General features: G+C 49.7%; 1 protein-coding gene across 2 annotated transcripts; it reads right to left on the reverse strand.

Annotated features, from left to right (window-relative positions):
• Window positions 1–260: 260 nt before the first annotated feature.
• MPI (mannose phosphate isomerase) lies at window positions 261–15,410 on the reverse strand. 2 transcript variants are annotated; one of them, XM_082237443.1, is made up of 9 exons: window positions 15,259–15,410; window positions 12,577–12,698; window positions 11,534–11,661; window positions 9,992–10,192; window positions 9,395–9,536; window positions 7,305–7,487; window positions 6,917–7,090; window positions 4,593–4,801; window positions 261–3,401 (listed from the first exon to the last, which is right to left on the reverse strand). In XM_082237443.1, the coding sequence occupies exons 1-9, from the start codon at window positions 15,285–15,287 to the stop codon at window positions 3,183–3,185; spliced, it is 1,407 nt and encodes a 468-aa protein (XP_082093569.1). In that variant the 5' UTR covers window positions 15,288–15,410; the 3' UTR covers window positions 261–3,182. The 2 variants fall into 2 exon arrangements, with proteins under 2 accessions (XP_082093569.1, XP_082093570.1); XM_082237444.1 differs by having other exon boundaries at window positions 15,215–15,392.
• Between the last annotated feature and the right edge of the window lie 68 nt (window positions 15,411–15,478).

Raw genomic sequence — 15,478 nt, forward strand, 5'->3', positions numbered from 1 at the left:
GGCCTGCAGTAGGATTCCTCCTGGGGTCCACTGTGGTGGTGGTGGAGGGCAAGAGGCCATTCATAGCAGGTGTGAGGAGCCTGTGGTCATCCTGGCATTTGTGGGACTCGCTCCAGTCTGCTGTTCTTTCTGCCTCCCTTGCTCCTTCGAGGTTTTGAATGTCCTAACCTCATCTTACTTGGACAAAGCTCTTTATTTGGCCTTTTGAAAATGCAATTTTTAAAGCAACTATAGCCCAAGAAAAACATACACCAGACAGCTTGTTCTCAGGGCCTGTCCTCTACAGCACCTTCTTTATTTAGTCAACTTTAACTCGTTGCATTTGACTCTTAAACAACTGATGCTTTACACCGGTGGGAAGATTTTTTGTTTCTGAAACCATCTGAATTTCATCTCCCTGTTTCATTCTTTGGGGATTATTAGCCATAACTATACCTGTGAAATATGGAATACAGTACAATGGTAGCAGGAATACTGGCTCTTCCAGGGGTCTTTACTTGCACACACTCTGTACATCTCAAACCTCCAATTAATTTAGGAACAAAATAGTTTGTATAAAGTGTACAACTGGGTCCACACATCTCTTAACACAAATGGTATGAAGTGGTTGACTGCAGCTATCAAAACGTCAAATGCTGAAACCTCAGCTCTACAATTTGCAGCGCCAGAGTCTGGAGTCAAAATCCATCTGACGGATGACCTCAAGATTCAAATTCTGATACACAACCCCTTAAGACAACGCATGTATTCTGCCAGTCCCCCAACATCCTATTTCTTTTCACTTATAGCTGTTATTTCAGTCTCTGAAGGTTCTGTATTCCCCCCCCCCCTGCACTTTTCTCTCTCGAATCATTCTGCAGGAGACAACAGTCGCTCCTGCTTGGCACTCCGCTAGGGTAAGGACACTCCTATTTGGCAGGAAGCTAAAGAGAAACTGGGGCAGTTCTCTTTGCTGAAATATACTGAGCCCCAAATGAGTGAGCATGCAAATCAAACCAGTTGTCAAATGGAAGCGCAAGTGGACTTTCCCTCCCTCCATAAGCAACAACTTACAACACTGCAACTTCAAACTGAGTTGAAGGTGGAGTGGCTGGGCTTCCTGCTCCCCAAGCCACAGAACTGAACTTTGGGTGAGGAACCTTTGACCCCCTAGATCTTGCAGGACCCAAACACCCATCAGCCAGAATGGCCAATGGTTCCGGATGATGGGAGCTGTAAGCCAGTCACAACTGAAAGGCCACCACCCTGCCCTGCCCCAAGGCAGCGCCTGTCCCTTAGCAACGCTTGAATTTATAGCACTGACTTGCCCAAGAGTTCAGGGTACCATCATTCAATGATTCTAGTTACAGGTAGGTAGCTGTGTTGGTCTGCTGTAGTCGAAACAAAATAAAAAAATTCCTTCCAGTAGCACCTTAGAGACCAACTAAGTTTGTTGTTGGTAGGAGCTTTCGTGTTCATGCAAGGTATCTGAAGAAGTGTGCATGCACACAAAAGCTCATAGCAACAACAAACTTGGCTGGTCTCTAAGGTGCTACTGGATGGAATTTTTTAATATCGTTCAATGAATTTTTCTGCAAGAGGTGGAAGCAAGGGGTAGAGCAGAGTGATTATAACACTCGCTTTAGCTATTGGTACATGTACTTTACTTTGAAATGCCAGGTAAGTAGCTTCACCATACAGTGAAGATGCGGTAATCTGATGTTTTTAAGGGAAGAGCCATTCTCTTCCTGTTGGTGCAAAAGCCAAACATGAGCTGCCAATTTGATCATCTTATAACCACAGCCCCTGCAGGACACAAAAAGCTGAGCCTGCCTCCAAACTTAACACTCTAGTTGTGCCGGGGGACCCTTTTCCTGGTTGCTTGGGAACAGGTTCCAAACTACTGCAGGGAAAGCAGGTACTGGCTACGTTTGGATAGAAAGGAGCCTCTATCCCACACAGCCTCTCTCACTCCAACCAATTCGAGGGAGAGGAATAATAGGAAAATTGGGGTGCCAGTTTTAATTAATCATCTCAGCCCTAGACTGCTTTGTCTTCACTGTGTTTTGTTTGGAACAAGCCAGCTCCGTCAACCCTGTGGTGTGCTTGTTTGAAACAAGGAAAAGTGAAGACACATACTGCACTTGGGAGCTGGACCAGGTTTGTTCTTATCACAGCAAGCTATGGTATATTGTGACACCCACATGGAGCCAGGGGATAGAACCACATGGTGCTGGGAAAATGCTACTGGGGGGAAAGCAGATGGTGAAAAGCACCCAAAGCGAAGGCCCTGTCCCCCAGGCCTGTAGCATTAGAGGACGTCTTGTTTCTGCCACCTGGCCCAGGATGGAAGTCCAGTGACATTGCACCTGAAAGGCCACCGGTACCAAAAAGGTACCACGGGCTTGTCCTCCCATCCCAAAATCCGGATTGTTGGCTGGGAGTGGGGAGCCCATGGTTCCCCAGGAGTTGCTGGACTCCTAACTCCTATCAGGGTCAACTCACATGGCCCTGCTGTGGGCAGACAGAACCACTCCTAGATTAAGCAACCACCCGCAGCTGGCCCTCAAGGAGGAAGCACTTTCACACCAGAACATGCTGTCCACTACAGCCAGAGGAAACTTTGTCAGCCAGGGATTAGAAGCAATGGTAGCCAACCACTCTCCATCGGCAGGAACTGGGGCAAGGTGGAGACAAGCCCCCCAGGGTAAAGGGCAGGAGGCAGAATGTCCTGGCTAAGAGGGAATTCCAGTGGCTGGGAAGCTCAAATCATCACCAAGCCCTTCTTCCAAACTTCCACCCTCTTCCCAGGGTGGAGGGGGGGGAGAGAGGCACACCATTGACTGCTGGTTTCATAAGTTTTACAGCATTTTAAAAGTTCAGGGTGTGCAGACCGCTACCCCTCAAAAGCAGAACGGTCTAACACAAGGTGGAGAGGGCAGTTTTTTTAAAAAAAAAAAAACGAGGTCTGGAGAATTCCCAGCCCCATGTTTTACAGCAACCGTTGCAGGAGCAGGAGAGTTCTTCCTGGATAGAGTCAAGCTGTGTGGGAGAAGAGGGCCCACCATACAGGGGTGAGCGCCAATGGTTTGGGCTTTTGACACAGTGGTTTGATGGGTCAGGGGAGTAACTGGCTGTGCAGAGGACGCACAGCCGTTTCTACTGGAGTCTCAGCAAGAGAAGAAAGAGCCAAGCACCCCACATTATAGGAGACAGCAGGCTCGGAAGAGCAGCATCCCATCAGGTGCAGACAGGTGCAAGGAGACACTCTCATTGGCGGAGATGAAGAGCACAGAGCCGCGGCGGACAGCCATTTCTGAAGCGGCCGCAGTGGAGGTCCCGACAGCAGTTCCTTGTACCACCAACAGGATGCTGGCTGAGTCGATGGCTGAAATAAGGTACAGCTTGATGGAGGAAGGAATCTGCGAGAGAAAGCAGAACCCTTGCTCACTAAGTGGGAAGCGAATGAGCTGGGCATGGGACAAATCCAGAGGCAATGGCAGATCCTGACTTCCCTCCAGCCTCCAGAGTGCTCAGCAGTGCAAGCTGGTCTCCATCTCAAGCCAAACTGAGATTTCAGCAACTGTAAAAGCAGGCAATGACGGGCATGTCTGTTTCTCGCCCACGCTAATCTCACGGGTGTCCTGTGCCACTTGTGTCTTAAAGGTAAAGGGACCCCTGACCATTAGGTCCAGTCGTGGCCGACTCTGGGGTTGTGGCACTCATCTCGCTTTACTGGCTGAGGATGCCGGCGTGCAGCTTCCAGGTCATGTGGCCAGCATGACAAAGCCGCTTCTGGCGAACCAGAGCAATGCACGGAAATGCCGTTTACCTTCCCGCAGGAGCTGTACCTATTTATCTACTTGCACATTTACGTGCTTTCGAACTGCTAGGTTGGCAGGAGCAGGGGCCAAGCAACGGAAGCTCACCCCGTCGCGGGGATTCAAACTACTGACCTTCTGATCGGCAAGTCCTAGGCTCTGTGGTTTAACCCACAGCGCCACCCATGTCTTAATGTGCATTAAAAAATATATAGAGTTTCACACAAAAATCCCTATTTAAACATAAGGAGAGAGAACCACACATGCCACTCCAAGCTCCTTGGAGGAGGAATGTCATTATAAATAAAGTTGGGGCCCATGTAGGGACAGGGAGGCAACTTTGTAAAGTTTGCATTAACATGCAAAGCTACCTAATTCACACTTTTCTGAACCAACGTACAATCTGAAAGCAGGTATCCCTGGAGATATGCCATTCTCCAAATGTGTGATGCACTCCTCCTACCAAAAAAGAAATGCATGATTTGGGGAAAGTGTGTATCAGTGAAAATAATGCATCAACATGCATTATATTAGAGAACACTGTGTGCATAAATGTGTTTTACACATTTTCCATGCACACTGTTTAAAAATGAACTGCAAAGACATCCAGAAAGAGAGCAAACTGAACCTAAGATTCGGGGTGAGGGCAGAATGAGAAACCAAAGTGGACGGATCCATCTGAGCCAAGCTGCACAGGGAGCAGGTGCCTAACGCCACCTTGGCACTTGAAAGGATCTTGCAGCAGGAACCGCCTGCCATCATCAGGGCAGGGGAAGCCCCCGAGAAACTCACCTCTATCCTCATGACAGAGAAGTCTGGGACAGGCGGGTCGTAGAGGTAGACACAAGGGTCCAGGCGGCTCTGGACGGGGCTCAAGAGCTTGGAGCTGCCAGGGGCCGGCGTGTAGTTGAGCATTTCGCACAGCGTGAGGACGTCAATGAACTTGGGCGTCAGGCCAGCGCGCACCGTGTTGTCAGAGCAGGCCATGCACTCGATGCAATCTGTGGCAAGGCGGGAAGGAAAGAGAAGCTGGCCGTCAGGAAGAGCAGAGGCTGCTGCTGGTGGCAAGAGACGCCCTCCAGAAACACCCTTCTGCCCCATCTCAAGAAACCCTCTTTTATCATCCCTTCCTTGTCATCTCAAACTAAGAGTTAAGAGTTTCAGAGTTGGCAAGGCCCTCTGAGGCCACTTAGCCCAGCACAGGATTCTTGCAGCTGCAGCAGGGATAGTGAACCTAGTGACCTCCAGGCATCTCTGGAATACAACTCCCATCATCCCTGACCATCAGCTGGGGCGTGATGGGAACTGGAGTCCAGCACATCTGGAGGAAGTGGCTGCCAAGGCATTCCGTTGCCAGAAGAGTCCTTGCCATTGGGCGGTGTGGTGTTTGCCTTCCTAGGTGTGTGACATCATACTGGGTTCATAAGGAAAGGGTTATCTAATTGTAAAATGACTAACCAATGGGAACCCAAGGGGAGGAGTTAGAGTGGTTGAGAAGACAGTCTGGAGTTAGAAGAGACTGAGAGGATAAGTCTGTTGAGCTAGTCTGATGTGAGAGAGTGAGAGAATTTGTTAAGAGGAGTCAGTCAAACAGTTGAGATAATCAGTCAGAAGAAACTAAAGTTAAGATACCGACAGGAATATTATCTGAGGAACTATAAACTTGTTAATGTTTATAAAACAAACTTGTTTATTTGGTTCACTTTTAACAACTGTCTGGACTCAGTGTTTTACCCGAGAGTAACGGGTTGGTGGCAGCGGGGAAGCGAGCACAGTGGTGGCACAGGGATCAATACGTCCGGGGACCCTGTGTGATCGCCACAGGCGGCTTCCTCTCTGTTTCCACCTTTTGCTCTGCTCCTGCCCTCCTGAGCAACAGAAAGCAAGTCTGCCCCATCTTCTGCAAGGCAGCCCATCAGGTCTTCAGATGCAGCTGCGCTCTACCCCACTTGATCTTCACAGACTCAGTGCACCCAACTGTGGCCACGCGGGACTTAGCCACAGACCTGCTTGCCATGCTGGCCGCCTCTCCTCTGAGGGCTGATCAAGTTTTTCAAAGCACTAATTAAAATGGGGAGCATTAGGCTTGGGCGCCATACGTGACCGCTTCCAGGTTTCTCCCACGGCCACAGCCCTGCTACCCCTGCCCCCCACAAGTGCTCAATCCAAGCGGTTAAATCCCATAAAGCCATAAACCTGGGAAGCTGCCTTCAGAGGAGATCTGGTGGCCATACAAATAATAATAATAATAATAATAATAATAATAATAATAATAATAATTTATTATTTGTTTCCCCAGCCTCTCTGGGCGGCTTCCACAAAGACCAAAAATACACTAAGATGTCACACATTAAAAATTTCCCTGAACAGGGCTGCCTTACGATGTCTTCTGAATGTCAGGTAATTGTTTATCACTTTGACATCTGATGGGAGGGCGTTCTACAGGGAGGGCGCCACTACCGAGAAGGCCCTCTCTGCCTGGTTCTCTGTAGCTTTGCTTCTCGCAATGAGGGAACCGCCAGAAGGCCCTCGGCGCTGGATCTCAGCGTCCGGGCAGAACGATGGAGGTGGAGACGCTCCTTCCGGTATACTGGGCCGAGGCCGTTTAGGGCTTTAAAGGTCAACACCATCACTTTGAATTGTGCTCGGAAACATACTGGGAGCCAATGTAGGTCTTTCAAGACCGGTGTTATGTGGTCTCGGCGGCCGCCCCCAGTCACCAGTCTAGTTGCCGCATTCTGGATTAGCTGTAGTTTCCGGGTCACCTTCAAAGGTAGCCCCACGTAGAGCGCATTGCAGTAGTCCAAGCGGGAGATAACTAGAGCATGCACCACTCTGGCGAGACAGCCCGTGGGCAGATAGGGTCTCAGCCTGCGTACCAGGTGGAGATGGTAGATAGCTGCCCTGGATACAGAATTGACCTGTGCCTCCATGGACAGCTGTGAGTCCAAAATGACTCCCAGGCTTCGCACCTGGTCCTTCAGGGGCACAGTTACCCCATTCAGGACCAGGGAGTCCTCCACACCAGCCCGCCCCTGTCCCCCCAAAACAGTACTTCTGTCTTGTCAGGATTCAACCTCCAAGCCTCTCTTTTGCTTCTATGCCCGGAAACTCACCTCCGTAGATGTAGGCGTGGGGTTCATTGGCACCCAGGAACATGCACTCCCCGGGCTGCAGCTTCAACAGGTTCAAGAAGTAGATGGCAAAGCAGCCAATGTCTCCGGGGTACTGGGAGTGGAGGCGGAGGAGCAGCTCCCCACAGCTGGCCGAAGTATCTTTCCCTGCATCTGCTGTGGGATGGAGACACATGGAGGAGTCTGGTGAGCAGCAGCTGCTGGTTGCCAAGTTTCACCTTATAGTGGAGGCCCTAACCCCCCACAGAGGTCGTTCCCATCAGCCTCCCACAACACGGCCAACCACCATTAAGAGTGCCTGGAGTTGCAGTCCCAGGAACACCTGGAGGGCCACAACCTCCCCAGCACCCAAGTCTCACACCAGACCCACCTTCCTGAGAAATCCGCTTCACCAGCATGTTAAGCTGGTCCACAAAGACCTTCTTCTCGCTCTTCATCATCCGGGTGAAGCAGATGCGCAGTGCCGCAGAGACACCCCGGGGGTCTTCGCCCACGCAGCGTTCCAGCTGCTCCGCCGCCACATTCCCAATCAGGGCCCGGAATTCAGGAACGTCTGCAAAGAACCCAAAGGACATTGAGAATGGCTGCATGGAGTCTAGCTGGATTTAAGACTATATTATGAAGCATCCTGTCTATGCTGGCTAAAGGAACGGATATCACTAAAAATTCTTAAGTTTTAGATCTTGGAAAGTCATGATAACAGATATGGTTGGCATGAATATTTGTGGTACGAAGTTAAAGTACATAGAGCTTTCCTAAATCGTGTAGTAAGGAAAGTGGTTTATGAAGTATGGGGAAAATAAAAAAAATTATTAGAACGAAAAACACCATGATGACTTTCCCACTGAAAGCGAAATCTCTAAAAAAATTAAATATGAGAAATGACCGGGCAACTTATAAAGAATTGTTAATGGAAGTAGAACATCAATTAAAATTAAATAGATCTGAGGATATAAGAGAACTATTAACTGATTGGTTACAATAATAAATAAATAAATAGAATTCATTCATTCATTCATTCCCTGCCCATCTGGCTGGGTTTCCCCAGCCACTAGAATATCATCCGCTTAATGATATATTTAAGATGGATAAAAGAAAGGCTTTTTAAATGAAACATCTAAATTTGAAAAAGAACTGTTAGAAAACAAGACCAAATTGCTTTCTAAAATGTATAAAGTAATATTAGAATAGCATACAAAAGATGAACAGGTTAAATCAGTTATGATACACTGGGTGAAGGACTTTGGATATAATATACAACTTACAGCATGGGAGAAGTTATGGAACTGGGACTTGAAGTTTACAGCATGTTATACTTTGAAAGAAAATTGTATGAAAATGATGTATCGTTGGTACTTAACTCCTAGTAAATTAGCTAAATTGTATAAAACAAGGTCAAATACATGCTGCAAATGTAAGGAAAAAGAAGGCACCTTTTATCATATGTGGTGGATTTGAAAAGTAGTAAACAAAAAAATTGGGAGACAATATATAATGAAGTGGGAAAAAATGTTTAGAATAACTTTTTCTTTAAAAAACTCGAAGCTTTCCTTGAAGGAATTCTAGGTGCCAAAATTACAACAGAACAGAAAAGACTATGTATGTGACCACTGCTGCCTGGTTGTTACTAACCCAGAGATGGAAAGAAGAAGAATCCTTACCAGAGAAGAATGGCAAATTAAGTCAATGGACTATGCCGAAATGGCAAAAATGACCAGAAGACTCAGAAATCAGGAAGACCAGGAATGGGGAAAATAAATAATTTACCTTAAAAATCATTTTTAAACAATTAAAATTATTAGTTTGATTGGAATAATAATACTTGTAGTTTAACGTTGAATCGTGGTTGTAATTGAGATTTAATAGATTTGGATTAATAGAGAAGATGCAGGAGGAAAAACTTAATTAAGGACCCACACAGGGGAGGAGGGAATTCCAGAGGAATCTATGGAATTCTCTTTTTATTTTGGATGTTTGACAATTGTCTGTAAATTTCAAAATTTGAAAAACTAAATTGATTTAAAATCCTCCACCTCTGGCAGGTCCCTGAGGGGGCAATTAGCGGCTTCTGCTTCCAGTTAATCACAGCCTGTCATGTCGACCAAGCCCAACTAATTGTGTGGTCAATCTTAACTACAGCTTGCTTGAAACAAGCCAAATTCAAACTATTAGTTCAAGAAGCTAACTAGATTTCAACATACTACTATTAAGCAAACCACGGTTGAGGGCTGGGCTGTAACACTAAACTGTGGTTAACTGAAACTGAAAGCAAATGCTGCCACCTGCCTCCTTGTGGCTGTGCTAGGGGAGGGAGAGGATGGGTGAGCCTGCAGGGAGGCGATGCTTGTTTCCATCACAACACGGTTCCAAGGACACAATTCCATCCCCAGTTGGGACACCCGAGTCCCTGTATCTTGCTGGTACTTATTTCCTTCCCTTCCCCTCCCCTCCCATGCTTACTCTGGAGAAAAGACACAATCTCCTCAACAGGCCGGAAGCCACACATGCCCTCGAAGGGCGTCAGGGCGATGGCCATCTCCGGCTTGTGGTTGGCATCTGGGTAGTGCTCTGGATACTGGGCATGAAGCTTCTCTGCCAGCTCCTGGGAGGGGGGAAGAGGGAGGGAAGAGGGGGGACAGGTGTTGAGCCCCAGGCTCCAGTGTCACAGTAAGCCTGCTTGGGGTGTGTGTGTGCTCTGCCGTGGCCTCAGCGAGCCACAGAGCACCTGGGGAACCAGGCAACGCACACAGGGGTGGGCTAATACGTCAACGATGAGAAGCGAAGCAGGCGGAATCTGTGCTGCGACCCCAGATCTGACATTAACCCATTAACGTGAAACTTTGGGCTGGATCCAAAAGGTTCCATTTGCCTGTTGATGGAAGGTTCCTTGTATCGGAGGACGGGAACCTCTGGACCCAACAGATGAGCACCTGCTTCCCTTGCACGCCATTCTGAACGGATTCAACCGCTGATGCTCCTTCAAGCTCCATGGCCTGCAAAGTCCAGAAAGCTCAGCAGGATTCCATGCCGTTTGGCACCCTGGGAAGAGGGCCTTACCTTGGTGGGGTGAGCCTGGATGGACAAGGCTGAGTTAACAGACAGCACTTTGAACAAGAAGGGCAGCTGGCCCTGGAAGGCCTCCTTGACCTTGGTGCCCAGGCAGTCGGGGTTGTCCGCGATCCATTGCCGCAAGGTCTTCTGGGGGATGCGGTTATCTAGAATCACGGCGTCTCCTTTGGGGTGAGTGCCCATCCAGAGCTAGGAGGAAAAGAGAGCACACAGATGATGCACAAAACCCCTTAGCGCACATCTGGGCAACCTGTAGCCCTTCAGATGATGGGCTCCAATTCCCATCAGCCCCAGGCAGCACAGCCAGAAATCAGGGCTGATAGGATTTGGAGTACAGCACGCGTCTTGCACTCCGATCAGCTCCAACCACTAGCCCTGCTGGCTGGGGCTGATGGGAGCTGGGCATCTGTCAACAAAGGAAAGGTGGCACCTTGTCTGTCCCCATTTCGGAGCCCTGAGAAATCAGTTTCTGAGCAGCAGTGTTGTGACGGTTCCCCCGTGGCCACTTTAGACAGGGCTGAGAGCTCAGACTCGTGAGGTTTTTTTGCTTTTTAAAATTGAATTTACATACCGCCCTATACCCAGAGGTCTCAAGGTGGTTCATAGAACAAAATCAAAATATGAAACCACAATATATATAATCAAAATAAAAACAACCCAATAACACCCCCCCAAAAAAACCCCACATTTTAAAAGGGCATAGGATGTCAGTCAAAAGGCCTGGTTAAAAAGGAACATTTTTGCCTGGCACCTAAAGGTGTAAAATGAAGGCACCAGGCGAACTTCCCTGGGGAGAGCATTCCACAGACGGGGAGCCACTGCAGAGAAGGCCCATTCTCGTGTTGTGACCCTCTGGACTTCTCGAGGAAGTGGAACACGAAGCGGGGCCTCAGAAGACGACCTCAGGGTCCAGGTAGGTTCATATGGAGAGATGGTCCTTGAGGCATTGCAGTCCTGAGCCATTTAAGGCTTTATAGGTCAAAAGCAGCACTTTGAATTGGGCCCAGAAACTAACTGGTAGCCAGTGCAGTCAGACTAGGATCGGTGTAATATGCTCAAACGATCCTGCTCCAGTGAGCAACCCGGCCGCTGAATTTTGCACTAGCGACCAAAGCAGTTTCTGTGCCAAAACTGAAATGGATGCAGAAAATCAGTTTCTTCCAAAAGCAACTACTCGTTCCAGAACCTTGCTCAGGAAAGGGAGATTAGCAACTGGCCAGTAGTTAGTTAGGTTTTCTGAATCCAGGGAAGGTTTCATAAGGAGTGGCTTTACCACTGCCTCCTTCAAACAGGCAGGGACCACCCCTTCTTGTAAGAGGCATTGGTCACCTCCCTGGCCCAGCCAGATGTTCCCTCCCTGCTGGTTTTTACCAGGCAAGAGGGGCAGGGGTCTAGAGCGCAAGTGGTCACCCTGACTGATCCGAGCACCTTGATCCAAGTCCCCAGCCATATAACGGAATTTGGGAATGGGCGAGGAGGGAGGAGGGGAGGGAGCCTGGCTCCAAGGGCCCCCAGGCAGTTTGCACTCACCTCCGCATAGGGCTTGCTCGCTTCGATGTGGATCATTGGATCACTGCTTGCCAGGAGGCTGGCCACTTCACTGTCCTGGCCCAGTTTGCCCCAGGAGTAGTTCTGCACGGCGCAGGCCAAGGGAAACACTGAGGGAGCAAAAGACACGGGCGCAGGTGGGAGGTCATGTACAAGAACACAATGTGGGAAGCAGCCCCCAGTCGGCCCCACAGCTCCATCCCTGTTGTCAGGATGCTCCCTCTCAGGGCGAGCCCACCTCACCCTTACCCTGCATCTTGACAAAGGCCCCCACCTGCACATTTAAAGGAGGATCACCTTAAATAGTCCTGAGTTCCCACAAAGGATCCTGGGAACTATAGTTTGTTAAGGGTGCTGAGAGAGCCCTAGTTATCTCTCAGAGTTACAGTTCCCTCTGGTTTTCACAGCCCACCTCTCTTCCTGGGGAGCTGCAGCCCTTTGGGCGGAACAGGGCCTTCTAAAAAACCTCAGTGCCCAAAACAAACTACAGTTCCCAAGATGGTTTGGTGGGATGCGGTGGCCGATATTGGAGACCCTAATAGGAAAGAATGAGATGGTTTTAAGAGCTTTTCTTTTCTTTTAAAGGCCTGAAGGAATAAAATAGATTTGCCTGGCCTTCAAAATTTGCTGTTGGCCAACGGAGCCGCTGTGAAAAAGGCCCTATCTTCCTTGCAGGGTTTTAAGCAGAGGTTGGGCGATCATCGGTCAGGGGGCTAAGATTGCGCGTCCTGAATGGCGGGGGTTAGGCTAGATGACGGTCGGAACCCCTTCCCACCCCCGGAAGGCGCAGGAGGGACCGGGCTTCCCCCGAGAGCGGGCATCGCTCCTGCCTGCTCGCTCCGCGGCAACGCCTCCCTCCTCTCCCCACCCGCAGCGGCTCGCTCCTGCTCCTGCTCGCCGCCGCTTTGTCCCGGAGCCCCTCCGTCCATCGCGGGCGGGGAGCACAAGGATCCGCCCGCCGCCGCCGCCCCCAGGGCCCCCAAGGCGGGCAGGTAGGCGCCCTCCTTTGCCCCGGCCTCGCTCACCTCGCAGCTCCGCCATCCCCGCGACGCTGCTCTGCCTCGCTCTGCCCCGCCTCTTCCAGGCGCCGGCCGGCCGGCTGGCCGGGCACGCCGGGAAAAGTAGTCCGCCGCTCCGGATCAGGTGTCTGGGGAGGGAGAGCGAGAGCGCCCGTCAGCCTCAGCCCGGGCCAGGCTGCTGCGTCCTGGAGCTGCAAGCAGGAATTGCACCGGTGCAGCGCAGCAGCCACACAGGGGCCCCGAGGCCGCCCCTGAAACGCTCCGCAGCGTCGCAAAAGGGGCAGCTGGACGTTATTAAAGGTTTATGGTCAGACACGGGAGTGAGCGGTTGGATTCGAACCCGGATCCGAGTCTTCTCCCGCACTCTCAACTGATCCGCGCCGAGTGGCGTGTTATAGATGAGGGGTTGGTGGTTTCCCCCCCGGAACGAGTGAAAAATAAATCTCTCTTGTGCTCCAGGAAACGTGGTTCTTTTGCCGGGGGAGCTGGATGGTGCAGCCAGGCTAGGCGCTATATTACGCACGAGTTGCCGGAGATGTATTAATGCAATTAATTAATCAAGCTCTTGCAACATTTAGGTCTGGCAAGTATGAAGCCGTTCCGCAAGCGTTTTCTCAGCCGTTCCGCAAGCGTAAACCCTGCTGCAGCTGGAATAGTCCGTACAGCAGAAGACTCTCACTCTTAATCTCAGGCTCATTTCGCAAAAGATTCCCGCATTGCTGGGGTTGGACTAGATGATCCCAGTGGTCTCTTCCAACTCTACAATTACATCATTTTATGCCTTGAGTGGGACTTGCTTCCAAGTGAGTGTGCATCACACCCAAAAATGCACCACAGGTGGGGCTGCCTTTGCACACAGGGTGTGTGGGGGGGGCGGCGGGCAGGGGCCAACAGTTCCTGCAGGGCAGTTGCAGGCTATGCTTGTTGCCCCCCCCACCCTGTTCCTCCTGTTCTTCCACAGCTGAATCACTTCCTATGAAGCATCTCAAAGCAACACCACAATGCAAAGCATAGAGAACAATCACATATATAATGACTGTTCAAACGACGACATATACAGAAACAGTTTCAAATCCAATACAAATATTGACCAGGACAAAAATCTCAACTTAGAACTAGGCTTGTTGGAAGAAGGTGCTGATCAGTGGTTTCAGTTTCAAAGTACTGGCATTGGCCAGTAAAACCCCAAATTGGGTGCACAGAGCTCCAGCATCTGGGACTTGTTTTGCTTTAATGAGGATGCTGGTGTCCATCACTTGCATTCAGCAAAGTCAGGTACAAAATGATGAATCTAGGCGGGGAGCCGATTACCTGCTGCAGGTATCCCACATGCAGTGCAATAGGATGGCCCACACATATTCCAATGCAAATCTGTTATTCTTATTTATTATATTTCCTATTTTTATATCCCACTTTTCCAGCAGAGAGCTTGAGACAATGTAAATGGATCCTTTTTTCCTCTACAACAGGCACCCCCAAACTCAGCCCTCCAGAGGTTTTGGGACTACAACTCCCATCATCCCTAGCTAACAGGACCAGTGGTCAGGGATGATGGGAATTGTAGTCCCAAAACATCTGGCGGGCCAAGTTTGGGGTGCCTGATCTATACAGTGGTGCCTCGCAAGACGAAAAGAATCCGTTCTGTTATTCTCTTCGTCTAGCGGTTTTTTTGTCTTGCGAAGCAAGCCCATTGACGGATTAGCGCTATTAGCGGCTTTTAGCGGCTTATCGGACCAGCGGATAAGCGGCTTAGCGGCTTAGAAAAGGGGGGGAGGAAAAAAACCCGCAGGAACTCGCAAGACATTTTCGTCTTGCGAAGCAAGCCCATAGGAGATTCGTTTTGCGAAGCACCTCCAAAACGGAAAACTCTTTCGTCTAGCGAGTTTTCCGTCTTGCGAGGCATTCGTCTTGCGGGGCACCACTGTAACTAAGACTAAACCTGCCATCCTAACCTGGGGAGTACATCCCATGGAATTGCATAGGACTTCCTTCTGAATAGATGTGGCTAAGACTGCCCTGCATGTTACTACAGATCAGAGATTGTAGCAGCCTATATTCTTAAAGTAGGTGGTTAGAATATTGCAGTATATATTTGTAGATTTCTGTGAGTTGCCTTGTGTGGTTTTTAAGAAAGGCTGCTAAAGCATTTGATGACGAGTATGACGACGCACGACAACCCTTGTTGTTGCTGCTATTGACAGGGAGGGTGAAGTCAAAAACACTTTGGAGCCTACTGCAAACTGTTCGGCAACCTGCAAGCTGACACTGGTTCCCCTTTTCTTGCTCATCCTTCTCCCAAAAGGCCTTGGGGATCTGAAGGAGCGTCTCCTTGTGGGTCAGCCTTCCTGTGTATGCTAAGGTTGCCTGGAAGGGCTCTGGCCCACCTTTGGGGGTTCTGCAGGCGACCACAGGGGACAGGGCCTTTTCTGTGGTGGTGCCCTGATTTTCATGTTCATCACTGTTATTAATTAAAGTCCAAGGAATAGCGTCAAGCCAAGCTTACCTGGCCCCTTCTTTAACACCTTTCAGGCATGAAGTAAAGAAACTACTCAGAGGAGATGGGGGAGATATAAATGTAATTCAATTCATATACAGTAGTGTGTTGCTGTTAGTATTTTGGCTGCCATTCTACATTCACGCTTACCGAGTTAAACAGACTGCTGCGCACTACGCGGCACACTACGGTACCTGGAGCGCTCTCGCCGTTCAGTGCGCATGCCCGGAAGTCAACTTCCCCTTCATCTTGAGATCTATTTCTCCTCCATCTCCGGAGCGACAGAGCGAGAGCGCGAACAAGCGCGCGTTCTGTATTTGCGCATGCGCCCTGCTACCTCCACGCGCCCCTTTCCTCTGCGGCTCGATGAGGTCACAAAGGCGAGAGAGAGAAAGGCGTCTTTGTCACGTGGCG

Source organism: Podarcis vaucheri (assembly GCF_965113315.1).
Source record: "Podarcis vaucheri genome assembly, chromosome: 9".
Classification (NCBI taxonomy): domain Eukaryota; kingdom Metazoa; phylum Chordata; class Lepidosauria; order Squamata; family Lacertidae; genus Podarcis; species Podarcis vaucheri.

What these genes read in the sequence shown, in the direction of transcription:
- MPI (XM_082237443.1), bottom strand. Translation starts at nt 15,287, where the DNA reads ATGCGCACTGAACGGCGAGAGCGCTCCAG. An exon ending in TCCAGGCTCACCCCACCAAG is followed by an intron (nt 9,537 to 9,991) that starts GTAAGGCCCTCT and finishes CCCCCCTCCCAG; the next exon opens with GAGCTGGCAGAGAAGCTTCA. An exon ending in GATTGTGTCTTTTCTCCAGA is followed by an intron (nt 7,488 to 9,394) that starts GTAAGCATGGGA and finishes GGTTCTTTGCAG; the next exon opens with ACGTTCCTGAATTCCGGGCC.